The 21,444-nt window shown below is 30.4% G+C and overlaps 2 protein-coding genes and 1 long non-coding RNA gene across 3 annotated transcripts; 1 reads left to right on the forward strand and 2 right to left on the reverse strand.

Annotated features, from left to right (window-relative positions):
• Nucleotides 1-1,113: 1,113 nt before the first annotated feature.
• On the reverse strand, nucleotides 1,114-2,502 carry LOC136088406 (E3 SUMO-protein ligase ZBED1-like). The gene has a single exon (XM_065812113.1). It carries the CDS (start codon nucleotides 2,500-2,502, stop codon nucleotides 1,114-1,116), a length of 1,389 nt encoding a protein of 462 aa, XP_065668185.1.
• A 3,717-nt stretch (nucleotides 2,503-6,219) lies between these two features.
• On the forward strand, nucleotides 6,220-9,703 carry LOC136088407 (zinc finger MYM-type protein 1-like). Its single transcript, XM_065812114.1, has 4 exons — nucleotides 6,220-6,814; nucleotides 6,898-8,608; nucleotides 8,679-8,752; nucleotides 9,651-9,703. The coding sequence occupies exons 1-4, from the start codon at nucleotides 6,220-6,222 to the stop codon at nucleotides 9,701-9,703; spliced, it is 2,433 nt and encodes an 810-aa protein (XP_065668186.1).
• An 8,383-nt stretch (nucleotides 9,704-18,086) lies between these two features.
• LOC136089068 (uncharacterized) lies at nucleotides 18,087-20,683 on the reverse strand. The gene is made up of 3 exons (XR_010642765.1): nucleotides 20,380-20,683; nucleotides 18,277-20,082; nucleotides 18,087-18,193 (listed from the first exon to the last, which is right to left on the reverse strand). It is a non-coding gene; the product is annotated as an uncharacterized LOC136089068 (long non-coding RNA).
• Nucleotides 20,684-21,444: the final 761 nt, after the last annotated feature.

A 21,444-nucleotide genomic window follows, 5' to 3' on the forward strand; every position in this document is an offset into this window, starting at 1 on the left:
TTTTAATTATATATAACATTTGTGATTTGATTTATATTTTCAATTTATATCACGATTTATTGTAATTTTTTAGTCTTGTTTATGTATTGATGTAAAAAACATGTAAAAGGTTCTGATGATAAGATCATTAAAATCTCTTTCAAAGCCTTGTTTGTTTTGTAAACAACGACAAAAATGTAAACAAAGCAAAAAAATACTTACTACAGAATTTGTGTTGACCTGTTGGTTATATAATGACCAGAAAGCACCAGGAGAAGATGTTTTACATTCTTGATTTTCAGCAAATATAATTTCAAAACCCTCGTCTATGTCAAATCGCTGATTAATTAAGTAACGGCCTTGTCTTGCTCACAAAATTTTTTTTTAATCTGGGATCTAGTTTTGTTGCAAATTTATATACGGGTTCTTTCTCTAAGAAATCTTATATTGGGTTAAAACGAATACAAAACAAAACAAGGAAAAGTTATTTTATAAAACCTAACCATGAGCGAGACTAGGTTTTTTCAAACCGAGACGAGAAGTTAGTACTTCTCGTGAGACCAAGAACGAGACGAGACGAGAAATTTAACAATTTTTGAAAACAAATTTATTAAAATCCAAGTAAAAAAAAAAATGTAAACATGGTTTTGACAAATAGACACAAATGACATTTGTCAAATGTAAACTACTTTTTCAAATATTAATTCAGAATTTTTTTGCCAAACTTTTCCAACAAGACAATAATTGCTCTGATTAAGATGATTTGTTCTACTTTTTCTGGGTGTAAGTTGTGTTTGGATGATCGGATGACATTTCCACCTGAGCTAAAAACTCTCTCTGATTTAGTTGAACTTGCTGGAATAGCTAAAATTTGTCTTGCTAATGAAGAGAGTTCTTGCAATGTATTTGAATGCAATTTCCACCAATCAAAAATCGGAAAGTCTTTTTTGGCATCAGGGAGATACTCATACTGGCACATTTTGCTCAAAATAGGATTCAGTTCAGATGTTGGCTCTTGTGTTTCAAGTCTGACTTTAACTTGCGCTTCAGTTTTGAACTAGGGGACAAATCTGCTGAAAGGACTCTGGCAACAGGTTGGCACTCAACACTATCCTTAACCTGTGAGGCTAACCATTATTTTGTAGTTTGAAATTTTTTGAAGAGCTTCAAGTGAAGTCCCTTTAAAGCAGGATTTAAGTAGTTTGCTGCAGCACTCAATAAGTTTCCAGTGTGACAAAGAGGAAATCTTTTCTCAATGCAGCTTTTCAAGTTTTTTGCATACAAGACACCATAGCCATTTTTTCCATCCGTCTCAATAAAATGATCAATTTTGTCATGGATTAAATAAAGAGAATCGGCGACAGTGTTAGTTGTTGGAATAGACTCAGCCGACCACGTTTCTGTAGCTTCTTTAAGTGGTGCCAAAATTTCTACTGCTCCCTCGATTGATTTCCACTGTGATGCACTGATGGTCTTTGAAGAAAAAATATCTTCATTTGCACATAAGCTGATAATTGCACTCTTTAGATGTAGGACAGAAGCCATGCAATCCTGTTCACTATTCCATCTTGTGTCAACAGATTGGCGTAACTGTCTAAAATTGATTCCTTGAGCGTCTGATTCTGATTCAAGCAACTCAGCTGCAACTGTTGACTGGTGAGTTAAAGAAGCCAAATCTTTGCATGTTTGCAACGCATCATCCATTCCAGCAGTCATTCCAAATGAGTCTCGAACTGCAAATTGCAAAATATGATTGTTGCACAAGTATTGGTCAAGGCGCTTTGACAATTTGACGAAAAGTTTCATGTTTCTTGCCTGGTCGTTCACGCAGTACATTGGCAAATCAGCAGGCAAATTTAGTTCTTCTAAGAAAGAATCTAACTTTCCTTCAATTAAGGTACCTGTGTGTCTGCCTGGGAACTGTTGGACATGGGGTGTCCAGTGATGTAGTCTCCAATTTTCGTCAATAGCATGAAAAGTCCAAGAGATGTAGCTGTCCTGAGCTCTAGAAGTCCAAAGGTCAGAAGTAAATGCAGTACTTTTTAGATTTGGCGTAATCTCTGTTATTATGCTCTTCATTCCAGCTTGAGCTTCTCTTGACCGAATTGAAAGCTTTCTTGAATATGTTGTTCTGTGATGAAGGCTCAGTTTAGGGTTTGCAATGTCAAACAGTTTCTTGAAACCTCTTCCTTCGACTACTGAAAAGGATGCCAGATCAGTGCAAAAGTAATCCAGCATTGCAGAGTCAAACTGTTTTTGAATGGAATTGTCTTTGTCATATTTGGACTTTGTTTCAAGCATTTCGACCATGGTTCGTTGTTTCTTCTTAGAAGGAGGAAGAAGAGAGTCGTCAGTTTTTTCAGAATACTCAACGTAATCTTGGCTGTGTTTTTTTTCGAGGTGACGATGAAGTCCGCTTGTGTTTCCATCTTTTGTTTTCAAAGACTTTTTGCACGCCTTGCATTCAGCACCGTCACTTGTTTTTTGAAAATATCTCCAGATTTTGTTTTTTCTTGGTGACATTTTTGATCGTTGAAAAGAGGCAAGAATATTTCTTTTCAATATGAACAATATGTGTCAAGTTGAATTCCACTGGTAAACTAATGAAATTAAGTCGAAAGTGCACCATTTTATACAAAAAGTTTTTGTATTTAAAATCTAATTAAAAATATTTAAAATCTAATTAAAATTTTTTAATTAGATTTTTAAAGAAAATATAATTAAAAAATCTAATTAAAAATCTAATCAAAATCACGGAGTCAAAATACTAATTAATTAAAAAAACAAATTATTAAGCATTTTGTAAATTATAATAATTTTTAATTTGGAAAACAATATAATATTTAAGTCTCGTTCTACTAAATAGAAAATTCTCTCGCGAGAATTTTCTATTTCTCGTTTCTCACGAGAAGTCCCATTTCTCACGAGAAACGAGAACGAGATGAGATCTCGCTCATGGTTAATAAAACCTAAAAACTTAGTCACTATAACTATAACTCAAGAACAGTAAAAAATATGATGCAAGAACAATAGATAGTATGATGCAAGAACAATAAAAAATATGATGCAAGAACAATAGATAATATGATTCAAGAACAATAAAAGTATGATTCAAGAACAATAAATAATATGATTCAAGAACCCTTTTATTCCCTTGAAACTTTTTTGTTTTATCTATTCATAAAGAAATTCTAATTTTATGTATATTAGTAACAATTATATATGACTTACGTAATTATTTATCTTTTACGGAATCAATTCTCGTGGTTTGGCGATAAGAAATAATTGTGTCTTCTTCTTGCCCAGGCCATCTGATTTATATTGAAATATTAATTGTATTTATATATTTTTACAAAAAATATGAAAACAAAAATTAAAAAACTTATTTTGTTAAAAAAATATTTTTTTTCGGCTGCCTGTTTTAAGCATTTGAAAAAAGAAGTCTTTTTGTTAAGACAAGAGTATAAAGTTGAGTTATCAGCAAATAGAGTCAATTTAGATGTAAGGTTATCAGGAAGATCTTTAGATAAAAGTTTCTTATCGACATCAATTAGGTACAATTAATGTAGATATGAAATAAAACAGGACCAAGTATAGAACTTTGAGGTACCCCAGAAGTTACAGAAAATGAAGAAGAGTGTTGGCCTTGGAGGATTACTTTGATAAAATAGTTAGAAAGTAATGATTCGGTAATCTAAAAAACTTTCCCAAATACACTTTATGAAGCAAGCTTCTGAAAAAGACAAGCATGCCAAATTTTATTGAAAGCTTTAGATATATCTAGAAAAATAACCCTAGCCTCGGAGCCTCCATCTAATGCATGATAAAATATTTCAGTCACAGCAGTTAGCAAGTTAGCCGTAGAGCAAGAAGATTAACACCTGTATTGATTGTCTGACAGTAAGTTATTTGACTCAAGATGGGATGTTAGAAATTTGTTGGTAATGGACTCAAAGACCTTACTAATAAAAATAGAAGACTGATTGGATGATAGTTTGAGGGTCAGAATATTCTACGGAGTTTTTAAACATTAGGTTCCTTTTTCCAGCAAGCAGGAAAATTAGGTTGATTCAATCACTTATTAAACAGTTTAGAGAGAATTGAAGAGAGTTCTGGAAAACACTTTGTAAGACTATGATAGGAATGTTGTCTAGACCGAAAAAGAGTTTAATTGAGATATAACTTAGCAACGAAAACTGGAGTGATTTGAACGTCCAACAATGGGTTAACCTGCTTAACTGGAATGGAAAGAAGAGCATGGCTATAAGATTCAAGAGTTAAATTAGAAGAAAATTTCTTTGCAAATAGTTTAGCCTAATCCTTAGGAGAGATATATAAAATCAGCCCCATGAATGAGAGATGAAATGTTAGACCTTTCTTTGTTAATGACGCTGTTGAAGATTTTTCAAAAGTTTCTAGAGCCTAATTTCTGTGATAAGATACAAGGTTTAGTAAACTGGAAATAATGGAGCTTGGCATCAGTCAGCACCTTTTTGCATTAATTTCTTATAATAAATAGATTTAAGAAGTTAATAAATAGAAGGTTTTTACTTGGATCCGACCAGAGGGAATAAAAGCTTCCATTCCTGTCATCACATGAATGACATTAAAAAAGAATGACAGAAAAGCAATCACAGAAAAAAGACATCAGCCCAAGAACCGTTACAAAGAAAATTATAAAAAGAACCTCAGTTAGCTTTAGGGTAATTTAGGATCTTGAAAATCTTTTTTTAAATATTTCAATTGTTACAATTTCTTCATCACCGTCAGAACTTCTGCAAACATTGAACGTAACATTCGTAAAGTTATTTGAGCTTCCGATTAAAAAACTCACTTATCCCTCACAATATGTACAATATTTCATTTTACGGAAATCAAAACTCTTTTACTCATAAATTAGTTTGTTTCTCAAACAAAACTCTTTCAAAATTTTAAAGCATTTTGCTAATTTTAAAATATTCTTAGCAAAAACTACGACTATATGATTATTTAAAACATAAATGCATTATGACCAAAGAAGAATATAAAACCGAGGATTTTATTTGAAAAAATTAAACGAATTGTAAAATCAAACTATTATTAACTAGTAAATCAAAAAAAAATTCTTTTTTCAAATCCATGCTTTATGCAAGCAGAATTCTATTGGGCCTAGAAATTCTTTTTTTGTTATCTTTTGTAGAAGGAAAAATTACTGTTACGTTTTTAAATTTTTTTTTTATTAATTCAGTGTTCTTATGGGGAAATACAAATTAAATTTTTGTTAACTTAATTAACTTTTTTTGGTCAAATTTTTCCATTTCCTTGTATTGTCATCGAAAATGATTAAGTGTGCAAAATTTGAGCAAAATTGGTTGAGAAAAAAGCTTTCAAAAATTGATTTCAAATTTTGTGGCACACAAACATATATATATAGACAGAGCCGTGGCTAGGCTCCCCCACACCCCCAACTAGGGGGGGCCCAGCATTTTTAGGGGCCTTTTTTGTTATTTGAAATTATTTTTTTTTGTATTTTTTATAATAAGAATATTTGAATATATATATATATATAGTTACTGTTACTAATAATAAAAAAACATGGCCTTTTAAACACGATATTACCAAAATTAAGCAAGCGTGAAAAAAGCAATAATATTTTTCATGTAGAAAAAAAATAAAAAAAATGTTTAACTCCCGAGGTCCGATTTTTATGAAAAACGCGAGCTTTATAAAAATCTGTCAAACAGTTAAAGAGAAACCATTAAGCAGCAGTCAATTGTGCAAAGAAATATATTTCTCTAATTCGCATATTTTATTAGGTGCGAATATGTTATTATTTGTATTTAGATTACATATTTCAGTGTTTATTTATTTATAAATTATAAATCGTTTTTTATTTTTGGCGATTCACAATTTATCTTGGTAATAATTTATTTTATTACTATGCTATATGTTATTACTTTTGCTTTAATACTATGAAATAAAAAGTCTATTATTTGTTTCAATTAAATCATACCCATTGTTTTTAAAGAAACAAATGTATAGCATTGGAAAACTGTTACGCTTTGCATTTGTTTATTTTAAAGTTCAAATGATTATAAGGCCATTATCATTGAACTGATTTTTTTGTTGTTATTATTATTATTATTATTATTATTATTATTATGCATTGTTAGTTTTTTATATATAAAAAAAATAAAACAATGAAGGTTTCCAAAAATTTATAATTATATTTCGATAGTATATCACGATATAATTATTGGTATGAAAAAAGTGAAAAGTGGTGCCACTAAGAGAAGAGAAAAAGCTGCAGCCAGGGAGGAAATCGCAAATCACCCCAAGCTAACACTAATGAAACCATTAGTTAAGACTAGAAGTGATTCGATACCAACAGAAACTACAATTAATTCTGATTGTCATTATTTGAATACTAGAGTAGAGTCAGATAGGTTGATATGCGAGTCTACGTCAAATGCCATAACAATTCCGCCTATTTTTCTCAGTGATGATCCTTCTGAGTGGCCAGATAATGTTTCTGACGCACAGAGGTGTGACATTGTTAAACGTGGTTTCAAAAAGATCGAAATTGATTTTCCATACAATTTAGAAAGAAGACGATTTTCACTGAACTATTATAACCGGAAGATGAAGAATGGAGAAATATTTGAACGCACATGGCTCATATATTCTTTGAACAGCAATAAAGTGTTTTGTTTTTGTTGCAAACTTTTTGGGATAACTTCTTCACCATTCCGGCAAGGAATGAACACTTGGGAAGGCTTGTCAAAAAAACTTAAAGAACACGAAACATGCAGTGCACATTTCAAATGCTTTGAACAATGGATGACTTTACGAAAAGGTTAACTGATATTTTCTTTAATTTATTGCTTTGTTACTTTTTTTTCTTAATTAATTTCTTTTTCCTCAATTTTGGTAAAGCAGGCATTGCAAATCAAGCTACCTTAGACGAGAAACAACAAAAGTTGCTTCATAAAGAGCGGATATTTTGGAGGGCTGTGTTAGAAAGGATACTAGACATTACCTTATTTCTTTCTGCAAGAAATCTTGCATTCCGTGGTTCAGACACAGCCATTGGTTCAAAGAGCAATGGAAAATTTCTTGGGGTGTTTGAATTACTGGCTAAGTATGATACCGTTCTCAATGAGCTTATGCAAAGAATTAAGGACAAAGAAACCAAGGAGCACTACTTGAGCAATGACACACAGAACGAGTTGATTAGACTTTTAGCCAGGGAGATTGAATCCAAAAACCTTTCTAAGGTAAAAAAGGCAAAATACTATTCTATTATTTTAGATTGTTCGCCAGACGTTTCGCACAAAGAACAAATGAGTATTATTCTGCGATCAGTAACATGTACTCCTGGAGTAGGTATTGACATTTCCGAAAATTTCTTTGGATATCTCACAGTAAATGATACCACTGGAAATGGGCTTTTCAATGCATTTTTAAATCAGGCAAAAAATTGGGATCTAAATATTTTAGACGGCCGAGGTCAATCTTACGATAATGGTGCTAATATGAAAGGAAAAGTAAAAGGTGTTCAAGCAAGGTTTCTGGAAATGAATCCTAAGGCCTTATATGTTCCATGTGCTAACCATTCACTCAATCTTGTTATTGTTGATGGTGCACTATCATCCATCAGTGCAATTTCTTTTTTTGGTGTTCTTTCAAGGTTATACACGCTTTTTTCATCGTCTCCTCCTCGATGGGAAATTTTAAAATCATGCGTGGCAATTTCAGTCAAGCCACAATCAGATACCAGATGGGAAAGTAGAATAAACTGTGTTAAACCACTTCGCTTCTATTTAAAAGAAATCTTAGAGGCACTTGAAAAATTGGAAGAACATGCCTTAGAAAAAAGAGATGGGGCAACTTCCACAGAAGTACGATCGCTGACAGAATATATTAGAACATGGCCTTTCTTATTATCAATCATTATTTGGTATGACGTTTTATTTCAAACTAACAAATCAAGTAAGCTGCTTCAGTCTTCTGCAACCTCTCTCGACATATTAGCTAGTGAAATAAATGCAACAAAAGCGTTCCTTTATGAGTATCGCGAAAATGGATTTTCTGACGCACGTGTTAAGGCATCAGAAATCGCAGAAGTATTGGGCATTGAAAAGGTTTTTTCGATGGTGCGTTCACGAAAAAAAAAATCGATTTATTCATACGAGTGTGCTGATCACACTTGGCAACCTGAACATCGGTATAAAGCAGATTTTTTTTTGCCACTAATTGATATGTCAATTGCATCAGTAAAAGAGCGTTTTGAACAGATCAGCATTGTCACAAAGCTTTATGACTTTCTTTACCGACCTGAGAGTCTTATCAAAGCTTGTAATGAAAATTCTCTGTCTGCTTATTGCAAAAATTTGCAAATAAAGCTTGCTGATATAGATTCAGAGGATTTAGAATCGGAGTTAAAACGTTTTGTCATAGTTATAAAGGAGGAAAAAAATGCTCTCCTAAAATCTGCATATGACTTCCTAAACTACATCTACAAAGAAGAGCTGCAAGAAACTTATCCCAATCTAGTTATTGCGTTACGAATCATTCTTACTTTACCAGTTACTGTTGCAAGTGCAGAACGTAGCTTCAGCAAGTTAAAACTAATTAAAACATTTCATAGGTTAGTATAAATAATCTTGCTTCATTATGCATAAATACGTGTAGCTTTATTTCTTTGTATTTTTAAATAGGTCAACAACGATTGATGAACGTTTGTCTTCCTTAGCAATGCTGTCTATTGAGAACGAGGTTGCAAGAACATTAAGTTAGGAAGGCATAATAAATGAGTTTGCAAGCATGAAAACACGTCGCAAACCCTTTTTTTGAAGGTTTGCGACATTCTTCTATTATCTGCGTAATGCATTTACTGTATTTACACTAGTAACTCTATATCAATTTAACAATTATAAAATATATCTAATTGAATTTAAGCGTTAATTTGATTGCATTTAGTCTTATGAACGGCGACGTTAAAATATGTGAGGTACCCAGCTGTTTTGAAGTAATCTGTAAAGTTTATCCACTTTTTTAGAAAAAAAATTGGGGCCGTAATGGCTAGTTTTGGGGGGGGGGGGGCCCAAATCCACAAGCCACGGCACTGTATATAGAAAGTAACCTTATATAAAGCATGGAAGAAAAAGTAGCGCGTTTTAAATTTTTGTTTTTTAACTTAATAACTTAAGACTTAAAAAACAATAGGTTTTGAATCGCTGCGCTTTAATGTCTTCGAAACTGCAAATAATTTGTAAATCAATGATTTTTGTGACGTAATACGCAATTCATATCAAATAAATAAAATGTATGGGGAAATACAAATTAAATTTTTGTTAACTTAATTAACTTTTTTTGGTCAAATTTTTCCATTTTCTTGTATTGTCATCGAAAATGATTAAGTGTGCAAAATTTGAGCAAATTGGTTGAGAAAAAAGCTTTCAAAAATTGATTTCAAATTTTGTGGCACACAAACATATATATATAGAAAGTAACCTTATATAAAGCATGGAAAAAACAACTTGAAGATGGTCGATTAAATTCTGGAAAAACAATTTTAATATAATAAACCAATGTAATCATGTTTTCAAAAAGTTCTAAATATTAAAAATAAAACTATTGACAATGAAAACAATATAGCAAATAAATTTAATAATTTGTTTTGAATATAGGACCTAAACTTGCAGCAAAAATTCCCAATGTAAATAAATCATTTATGGAATGACTTCAGTTTAATAAAAATGAGTTTAAAAATGAGAAATTAACATTTAGAAGGTTTTAGAAGCTTCAAACAAAACAAACCTCAAGGGCTTGATGACGTAAATGGCAACATTGTAATTAATTGTTATAATGAGTGAAAAATTGCTTTTATTTGAAATTTATAAGAGTTCATTGAAAGAGGGTGTTTTTTCTGAAACACTAAAAGCAGCCAAAGTTAAACCTGTATTTAAATCAGCTGATAAAAACTCTATTGATTATCAATACTTTCCATTTTTTTTTAATTATATTTCTTTTTTAAAGATAATAATTTGTTTTATTCGAAGCAGTTTGGATTTTAGAAAACCACTTCAACGGAACATGCAATAAACTACAATACTTAATTAATACAATAAAAAAACTTAATTAATACAATAAAAAAACTCTTTTGCAAATAGAAAATTTACGTTAGGTGTATTTATCGACCTACCCAAGGCGTTTGATACAGTGGATCACAAAATAATTGTAAAAACAATTTAAGATGTATGGTATAAGAAGCATATCAAACAGGTGGATAGCAGACTATCTAATTAAATAGTCTGCTATCCACCTGTTTGATATGCTTCTTATACCATGCATGTATGGATTACGTACGTTTACTTAGCTAAGTAAACGTACGCAATTCATACATTATGGAAATAATAAACATAGAAGTTCATCTTTGATTTCTTGTGGAATGCCCTAAGGGTCGATTCTAAGCCTCTAATTTTCTTTATATTTATGAATGATCTCTGGAGAGTGTCAAATATATCAACAGTTATGTTTGCTGAAGATAGAAACTTTTTTATTTTAGGAAAAGATATATCTCAATTCTTCGTACAAATGAATGATGTGTCAGAAAATGTTTCAATTTGGTTCCAAAAAAACAAACTTTCTACTAGTTCTAAAAAAAGCATTGTTTTCGTTATTCCATCTTATGTGAGGTGACTATGAATTAGACTAAAGTTAAGTTTTTTTCTTAAAACAGAAATAAAGAAATCGACGAGATTTATATAAAATACCTATTGGAGACGATATTTTTGATTCAATGTGCCCAATATGATTTCTCCATGATAAAATTACATTTGAACACCAAGAAACTGTGCATATTTTTTCCGTTTTTTTGTTATGTTATGAATGAGCAACTCTGGAATTTTAAGGGTAGAAACATTGATTGACCTGTTTGATGAAATAAAATGTAGATATTTTTTTTACAGTATAAGGATAGTTTATTTGCTCTAAACCATAAATTAAAGTTTTCCAGTTAATTTTTCATTCAATATAATTATGCTATTTTAAAGCGCAAGTGCATGTGCGTACCTGCAACATCAGTGCAATTAGAATGCGTTTTCTTAACTGCTAGGCATGTGGTCAATCGACGGCTTGCATTTTTGGCACCCAAAACAGTGGACTTGTCAGCATTTCTAAAATGTCCCCGGAACTTGTGTAACCTAGGCACTTTAATAAAATAAATTTTAGATGTAAAATGAAAAAAAAAGTACACAACAAATGACATAATAGAATGAAAAATTTTTATTGATAGAATAAAATTCTTTTTTTAATATTGTTTTTTTAACGGGTACCCGTGTATTTGTCTGTTTGTTTGACGGGTTTATACACTATTTCAACATTCCCCCACCCCCATTTTACTCTAAGATTAATCTCTGATATTTTCTGGTAGTCTGGAAGAAAGTAAAAACAATTTTTTGAATTTAAAAGTTACAAACCTAATTAAAAAAATGTCTTTTATAGAAAAGTATTTGCGTGTAAAAAAATTATTAAAATAATAAAAAAATATTAGATAGACCTTTATTTCAGTATTTCAAATTTTTCATTCCATTATTTAATCAATTTTAAAATTTCATGTTACATGCCTATGACCAGGGGCGGACGCAGGTTTTTAATTTCCCCGTCAAAAAATTGCGCCTTACGCCATGTTGTAAGTGACGCAACTACGCCCACAAAGCAAATAGAAAAAATGGGGGGGGGGGGATGAGTAAGGGCGGATCCCGACCATGTAGTAAAGGGGGGTGGGCAATTTTTTCTTTTCGTTCGATCCAAACGATTAAAGGGGGCGTTATACAGGTTTAACAGGTTTACAGATTTACAGGTTTAACAATTTTTAAGCAGGCAAGCCCAAAAAAAAGAATTTAGACTACACAATTTTATGCCACTTTTAAACAGCATACTAAATTTACTTACGTTTTTACAAAATGTTATTATAAAAAAAAACATTTAAGGGGGCCATCGCTCCCATAGCCTGCCCCCTATGTATCCCCTAAATCCTCCTGCCTGTGGGCAATAGGATTTAAAGGGATTTTCTTTTTGCTATTTCATTGAGAAGCCCATATCTTAGTTTTACTTTGAAACTTTTTTTATATATAAATATATAATAAATATATAAACCAACAAACGATTGTTTCGCCCAATATCAGGGCTCATCAGCATGTCTAAAGGCCAAGACTTCAATGGTGTCCTGTTAAGGACACCATTGAAGTCTTGGCCTTTCCAGGGGTTTCCATGCCTATTTGTTAGCTGTTATATGAAGAGAGGTGATAATAGACAAAAATTTCTAAAGTTGTTGGTGTGTATTAGAATAAACAGTATAGACACTAATCATTGAAATCAAGTCATCCATATTTTATAGAAAATCTATTGATAACATTATCAATACAAGGAACAATTTCTTGATGGATATACATTAATGTCAAACCGTTAAGTCAATCTTCTGACATTGTTGTTCTCATATAGTCTTTTAACCGACGCATAACAGAAAAACTCCTCTCACACTCACATAAAGTAACAGGAAGTGTCCAAAGTATCCTTAAAGCTATCTTAATATTTTCAAATCCAGGAAATGATATCAATTTAAGAGTTAGAGATATATTGTCAGGAATAGTCCCAGAGAAACTTTCCCAGTATTTTTCCCAAAGAACTAGTTCCCCATTCAAGGCACCGATATTTGGGAAATCATCTATATAAAAATCACAGAATGTTTCAAACTTCTTCCTCCAACACAATTGGGTTTTGGGTCTTTTAAGAAAAGTGATAATATTAAATGGAATAATTGATAACCATTTATATGCAGCTACAGTTTCTAATTTAAATCTTGTAGATATAGGTGTAGATACATGATCTATAAGAGGGATAGTAACAGCTCTTTAAAGTATTCTGAAACAGACTCTGATAGAACATTAGAACGATTTTTTTGAATAGAACAGGTTCTTGGTTTCAAAACAAAATTTTCAGTTTTACTTGAAAGCAAACATGTTGCTTCATAGCAGTTATAATGAAAACTATCTATATCATTTCTGATGGAAATAAATGTATTTTAAGAGCTGTAATAAGGTGCAAACCGTCTAAGATATCAATAGTTTTTGATTGCAGCAACCGAGTAACAGGTAAAGTAAAATCAAAGACACGTGTTGTCACAACTAAAGTAAAGACAAATTGAAAAGACAGCATGGAAAATAGATAAATAATGCTCAAGAAAAGTGTTTAAACCATCTGTACGCTCAATCCATCTAGTTCTACAGATATCTTTTAATTTTTTTTTATGCGTTTGAGTTTCACGCTCTAAAATGCTAGCTTCTAAAAACTTTTGTCTATTTTCTGAATAATTAAAAAAATAAGAAAGTTCGCAAACTTTATTAAAAACCTCTGAAACTAATTGGACATTACACGATTCACAAACTGATAAGTTTAGTCGATGGCTATGACAATGTGTATACTAGGGCATCCTGTACTTTTCAACATTTCTTTAAAATGTCGGCCCTTGGGATTTTTTTGCCATTAGGTACATACATTAAGAAAAGACAAAATTTTTTTTACCAGAATAGATGCATCATTTGCAAAAACAGACCTTAAATTTTCAAAATTTGATTGAAATGGGGAGGGGGCCCAAAAATCACATATGTCTAAGAACATCCCATAAAGACATCAAAATTTTTTTTATGTTTTAACATTTTTTCAGTAAAGTAAATAGAGAACAGTTTTGAAATTTAGTAATGACGCACACGCCCCCCCCCCTTCCTTTTCCTATATATAAAGAGTTTCTTAAATGCTTGTTTTACACTATAAAAGCTAAACAAGTTAAAGTTGGCAAAAATGAAACTCATGTCTCTATCTTTCTAATTTATTATATTAGAGATACTATAAATATAAATAAGATAAAAATATATGCTAAACTAAAATGAGGTCCTGTTTGCTGTTTGCTTTTGGAGTTTAAAGCGAACATCGTGGCGAACAGACGCGTTTTCTTACAGTTAAATATTTTTTGGAATTTTTTTAATTCGTTAAATAAAAATTGATATGTCTAAATCAGTAGAGTTAGTTTCAATTGCTATGATGAGAGAGCTACTAAATATTCAAAAAGAAACACTTTTGTCTTTTTTTCATGAAGCATTATCGAACATAAATGAGAGGTTTGATAACTTTCAATCTAGTTTTAAAGAAGTTCGACGAAATGAAATCTGGATTAAATTTTGTTGGCGATGTATTCAACGATAAAGCTAGAGCAGTTGAGGAAAAAAATTAATAAAGTTCACGACGGTTTATCAAATGTACGAAAAATGCAGGGCAAAATATCTTCTGACAATATTGAGTTAAAATTAAAAAGCGTTGATATTGAAGACCGTAACAGAAGAAACAATTTAAGAATTGACTGGGTCGTTGAAAATAACGAAGAAAAGAATTGGGAAATCACAGAAAAAAAGGTAGAGCAACTATTTAAAGATAATCTTGGTATTGAAAAAGATATTATAATTGATTGGGCTCATCGAGTGGGAGTAGCTAATGATAAACGAGAGCGAACAATTGTCTTGAAGCTCAGAGATTACGAGGACAAAAAAACAATTTTGGAAAGAGCAACAAAATTAAAAGGAACTAATACCTTACTAAACGAAGATTTTAGTTTTACCACGCGAAAAATTCGAAAGGAACTTTTTGATCAGGCGAAGATACATCGTCAAAATGGCTATTTTGCAAAAGTTGTTTACAACAAACTTATTGTTCACGAATTTCGAGAAAACACCCGCAACACAGATGTTATTCCGACATGCGTAAACGAGTAAGCGTTTTGAGTATTTTAGTTTTTAATTATATTAAATATTTTTAAATTACACATTTTTAAAAAATGGCAGCGCTTTTTCCACAGAAATTAGATTTTCACAATTTAAATTTAGACTTTTTTGAGGACAACTTTATAAATAAACTATCCGAAGAAAATATAAATATTTTTCAAGAAACTCAAATGAACTTTATTAACACACCGTATATTGATCCTTTTGAATTTAAAGTAATAGCAGATGATGGCTCATTTTCTGTATTACACATAAACATTAGAAACATGCAGCAAAATTTTGGTAAACTTAAAGAATTTTTAAATATTTTAAACTACACGTTCGACATCATATCTATTTCAGAGACTTGGCATGATACAGAAAGTTCTCTTGAATTAAATTCTAATTATATATTACCATTTTATAAACTAATAAGTCAATCAAGAGGAAATGGGAAAAAAGGAGGAGGATTAGGAATTTATGTCTTAGAAAAGTATGCTTTCAAGATAAAAAATATACTATGCTTTTCAAATGATAATTATGAAAGCCTTTTCATTGAAATTATTAATAAAAAATACCAAAACATTTTAGTTGGATGTGTTTATCGTCCACCGAGTGGAAAAATAAAAAATTTCGAAACTTTTATCAAAAATATGATTATGAAAATAAATAAAGAAAATAAGACATTATATATAACTAGTGACATAAATCTTGATGCTCTTTCTAACACAGAATTTCCAAAAATAAAATCTTTTTTTGATATGCTTTTTAAATTTAATGTCTTGTCAACTATTAATAAACCAACGCGAGTAACAAAAACCTCTGCAATAGACAATATTTTTATCAATAATTATTTAGAAACGGCATTTGAAACCGGTATATTTTTGACAGATATTAGCGATCATTTCCCGATATTCATAAAAATAAAAAACTTTAAATCTATGTCTGATTGTCATTCAAAAATTATACATTTAAAAAAACGAAATTTAAAATTGAGTAACACTAATAAATTAACAAGTAGACTAAAACAAGAAACATGGAACAATGTATATAAATGTAAAGATACTAATGAAGCTTACAATGCCTTTTTAAGTACATTTTTGGAGTACTTTAATGAAACCTGTCCAAAAGAGATAATAACAACTAAGTCAAAAGCAATTGCTAATCCGTGGATAGATAAATCGCTATTAGAGTGCTCAAAAAAAAGGAAGCAAAAACTTTACAATAAATTTTTGAAAAATAGAAACAATGATAATGAAAAAAATTACAAAAATTTTAAATTTTTTTACCAAGATCTCATTAAAAATGCAAAAAAAAAATATTACAGTAATCAAATTAACAAATGCAAATTTGATAGCAAAAAAACATGGTCCATCATTAATCTCATAATGGAAAGAGAAAAACTAAATTCACCTTCTCTTCCTAAACGAATTGTTATTGAAAATAACGATATATTTTGTCAAAAACTAATTTCAGAGAATTCAATAAATATTTTACAAATATTGGTCCAAATCTTGTAAATAAAATTGTACCAACATCTGTATCATTTAAAACCTATCTTAAAACCACGAATAACGTTACCATGCTTGATTATGAATTAGGCTATGAAGAATTAGAGGCATCCTTTGCCTCCTTAAAAAAAAAAAAGGCTCTAGGATTTGATGAGATATCTAGTGATATAGTTATTGCAAACAAACACAGTCTTAATAGACCCCTGATTCATATACTTAAGCTCTCATTAAATTCTGGGATATTTCCGGATGTACTTAAATTGGCAAAAGTAATTCCATTATACAAATGTAATGATCATTCTGACATTACAAACTACAGGCCTATATCAATACTTTCTGTATTTTCAAAACTCTTCGAACGTGTAATTTATAATAGAATCTATGATTACTTCATTAAAAACAATTTTTTTACCCAAATCAGTTTGGCCCAAATCTCTCTACAGAGCATGCAATCATTGAAATAGTAAATCAAATAACTAATGGTTTTGAAAATAATAAATTTACTTTAGGAGTGTTTCTTGATTTATCAAAAGCATTCGATACAGTGGACCATTGCATTCTCTTAGATAAATTAAGGCATTACGGAATAATAAATAAAACTTATTATTGGATTAAAAGCTACCTTACAAACAGAAAACAATATGTAAATAATGTCCAATCTGGAGTATTAAATGTCATATGTGGAGTCCCGCAAGGATCGATTCTTGGTCCACTTCTTTTTCTAATATATATAAATGACTTTAGTAATGCATCTTTAAAAATGAACTCGGTCATGTTTGCAGATGACACAAACTTGTTTCTCACCAACAATCATATCAAGAAATTATATGCAGACATGAATATTGAACTGTGTAAAGTAAACAACTGGTTTAAGGCAAACAAACTCTCACTTAACGCTGAGAAAACAAAGTATATACTATTTCACAAAAAAACACAAGAAGAAAATCTTCCTCTCAAGTTGCATAACCTATCTCTAAATGATATACTAGTAAATAGGCAATCCAATATAAGATTCTTTGGGCTAACTCATAGCTTCATCAGCTATGCAAACATTTCATGGGCAAGTACTCAAGCGGCAAAGATTAAAAAAATTTATAGTCTACAAAAACATGCCTGCAGAATCATTTACTCAAAAAATAGGCGTGAACACGCTAAGCCCTTAATGAAAGATATGAAAATGATGAATGTGTTTGAAATAAATATCTACCAGCATTTAATTTTCATGTATCGTTAGAATCACAATATCTCTCCTATAAGCTTTAATAACAAGTTTAAAATAAAAATGATAGCTATAATCTTAGCGCAAATATGTCCAACACATATAAACTGCCTCGGATAATAAACAAATATTCAGAGTACAGCATTCTATATCGAGGTCCAAAAATATGGAATACTTTTCAAAAAGGATTCAAAGGTACGGTAAATTCGTTAAGTTCATTCAAGTTTTTAACAAAAAAAGAAATTTTTAAAATATAAGAAACGTTTTTGGTTAATGATACTTTGAATAATTTCTCATAAATCTGTTTTTGTTTTATTTCTACTTTTGTTGGTTGCTTATCAATTTTATTAGCGAATTACGCGTTTTATTACGATATTTTATTGAAATTTTATTACGCATATTGTAACATATTACGATATTTTTTTGAAATCTTGTTTTAGGGGCTCTATGAAAAGATTGCGATAACGTACTGTCATCCTCATCTTCTTTGAGCCCCTATCTGTTTTACTTATTTTATTTATTGAAATTTTATATTACGAAGTTGTAAAATCTTATATTATATTAAAACAGAGAAAGAAAAAAAAAAAAAAAAAAAAAAAACGAGGAATTATTGCTTTATTTTCTGCTCTTGCACGAATAAATCCATCTCGCCTCTCAAAACCAAACACTCTTTCAGAAGCTGCAGTTACCTTAAAAAAAACATATTTTAAGAAGATTTTTTGAAAGTTTCTATTAATTAACATATTATTAAGTATAAGGAAAAGCCCTTTACCTCTTTGACTGCCCTCTCAACTCCTTGTGTGTGATCAGAGAAATATGGAACTACCATAGGACAATCCACAATCATTTCTAGCTCACTTATGTTCATTTGACAGGTAAAGATGGGATTCTAGACTTTTTAGGTTGTCCCCCTCTAACCCATGCTTGCATACCCACAATAAAAGCACGGAAGAACCTGTATTGAGCCACCTTGAATGGACTAAAGTATCTGGTTTTTGGTTAGCCAAATCTTCGGTAAGAGTTCCATTAATTACTGTCTGGCATATTTTATAGGCATATTTCTGATCTGAAGATAACTCTTCTACTATTTCTTCATGAAGTTCAATTAGACCAGGACTAAAATAGATATTGGCTTAAAACTATAATTTCTTTCCATTTTAGTAATCTTTGTAAGCAACTTCCCAATGGGTCCAGAAAATCCTGTCTTTGAGGTTGTCTTACCATCAAGCTCTTCTATTAAATGTCGAATACAAAGTTCATTTGTGTGAAGAGAACATATTAGCCATCCTAATTTTCTTTCTAATCTAGTTTCTAAACAATGGATAACACCTCCAATATGACCTGTATTTGTTGCCGTGTAATCACAACCAATGAATTTTAAGCTATCTTTTACCCCATGCAAATTACACCACTGAAATATTTTATTTGCATTATGTTCAGCAGATTTGATTTTTGATTTTTTAAGTATTTCTTCTTTGGTTAAATGATGAAGATATTTAACATATTCATCAGTCAAAGTATAGTGATCTTCTTTTTAAATTGAAGGACAAAATTTTTAGTTTCATCATTAGATGTCAATACATTTGTTTTGTCACTTCTTCCATCAAAAAGAATGCAAGAAATATCTTCACACTCAAACCTATTTTCTCCAATATTCTGACACTCTGACATAACTTTATCTTTGGCTCTATGCACTTTGTTTTTGTCCAATAACAAATAAATAGCTGATTCCGGAACAATTTTAGCCTCCACCAAATCTTTTAAAAACCCAGAAGCAATAGCAGCAGCAGCAGTGTTTGAAACTTCATACCTAATTGCAGCAATAGCTGTATTTTGTATCTTCATATAATTTCTCTTTAATTTAAAATCCTCGCTTTTATCTAGTACATGAGAATTTTCTGTGTTATAAGAACACTCTAACTCACTGTTTGACCACTCTACTTCGTCATTAAAATTTTCCAAAAACTCATCATATGTTTTTTTCAAACAGCAAATATTTATTATCTCTTTTTCTTTGAACTTTTTCAGATCATGTTCTTTTTTACTGCTTCGCTCAATTGCTTTTTGCTTCTTTCAACCTCTTTACAATCTGTCACAACTTGAGCATTGTCCCCCTCTTTGTTTCTCTGTGATTGAATAAATTCTAACTCTATCAAGGGGATCCTTGCTGATTTTTCACATTTACAGTTAATATGAACTTTTCGTTCACAGACAAGACAACTTGATTCATTACAGTAAAGAATTGCACATTTACAATTAGTTATATCAAACAGACGTGACATAGAATCCATTATGTTGTCAATTTTTTCCTTTTTGGTTAATCTTTTTCTGCAAATATCCTGAACATCACAATAACTTTTTTTGATCTTTCTATCAATGGACTTATCTGTAAATATTACTGGAGATAAAAAATATGAATTTGCTTTTTTCCATTGATTAACAACTTCCAATCTTGTCTCCCTAATCAAATCATCTAATGTATATATCCTCTTTTCTTACAACTCTTTAAGCAGTATAGCTTTACGAAGAACAGCACCAAGAGTTGGTAGCTCAGATAGTATAAAGTCTCTTCCTTTTCCTGGAGATAAAATATTATCATATTATATATAGTTTTTAATTTATTATTATTGTTATTCTTATCATTTTTGTTGATAAAATAGTTACTGTTCATAATGTTGTTGTTGATAAAATTTATTAAAGAAAATGTATTCATGATTTAATACTCATGATAATAGTAATAAAATAAATTAATAACATTAAATGATATAATTGTTGTGAATATAATATTATCTTTGTATTATAAATATTATTTTAGTAATATCATTAAAATATTAATAATATAAAGAAAATATTTTATTCACAACAATTTTATTACCTATTAAATCGGACATTAATGTGCTTGCTTTTTTTCTTGTTTTTATACCACTCGTTACTGATTATATATTTTATATCACGACTATATGACTATATGACTGAATAGTAAAATGAAATATTGAAAATGCTTCAATACAAATATTTAAAATAATTTATATACCCGTAACATTTCTCAGTGTTTGATATTTTATCAAGAAGTTTCTTGGGCTTTTCGTTGCTTCCGCAAAAAAATCTGTTTTTGTCTAAAGTTAATTTTTTGGTCAACAAAAGACCAATTTTTGCAAATGAAGACTTTTTTAATTCAACTTTTTTAAAACTGAACTAAAATGTATATATGTTCAGGCAAAAAATACTTTGGGCCAAGTTTTTATAATGAAAAAACATGTTTTTTGAAAAGTACGGGATGCCCTAGTGTATACAAAGCCTTTGGATTTAAATTGAGAACCTGAGCAGAAAGACCATTTATATACCCAGAGACAGAACTGGTTCCATCATATTCCTGACCCCTACAGTTTTTTATATCTAGATTTAAGTTGCTTACACAATTTAAAAGAACATTAAACAAATCTTTTCCTTTAACTCCTTTACTACAATGAATAAAGTCTTTTCTGATATTGAAATCACTATCAACAAATCGTAAAACATTTGCTCTTTAGTTGATGAGTCACAGGCTTCATCAGCAATTATTGAAAAAAAAACATTTTTGCGAACTTCAGATAGTATAGATTCACTAATTTCTTCACCACAGCATTTAATAATTTCATTTTGTGAAGTCTTCGAAATGTAGGCGGCATTCTTTGAACAGTTATTAAGGTAAGAGCCTAAAACATCATTTCCATTGCGTACAGCAAAATGTAAAAGTTTATTAAAACAACCAATTCCACATTTCGAATATTCTCCAGCCTCTGGAAGATATTGTGAATCATCTCTGTGGCCTCTCAAATGTGTATTGGTTTGACCGCAAAAAATTATAGCATCAACAATAGGACGAAGTATTTGGCGATTTTTTATTATTTTTTCTTTTACATTAGTATTAATGATGACATTTATTGGTTGACTTATGCCT

Source organism: Hydra vulgaris, chromosome 12, assembly GCF_038396675.1.
Source record: "Hydra vulgaris chromosome 12, alternate assembly HydraT2T_AEP".
Classification (NCBI taxonomy): Eukaryota; Metazoa; Cnidaria; class Hydrozoa; order Anthoathecata; family Hydridae; genus Hydra; species Hydra vulgaris.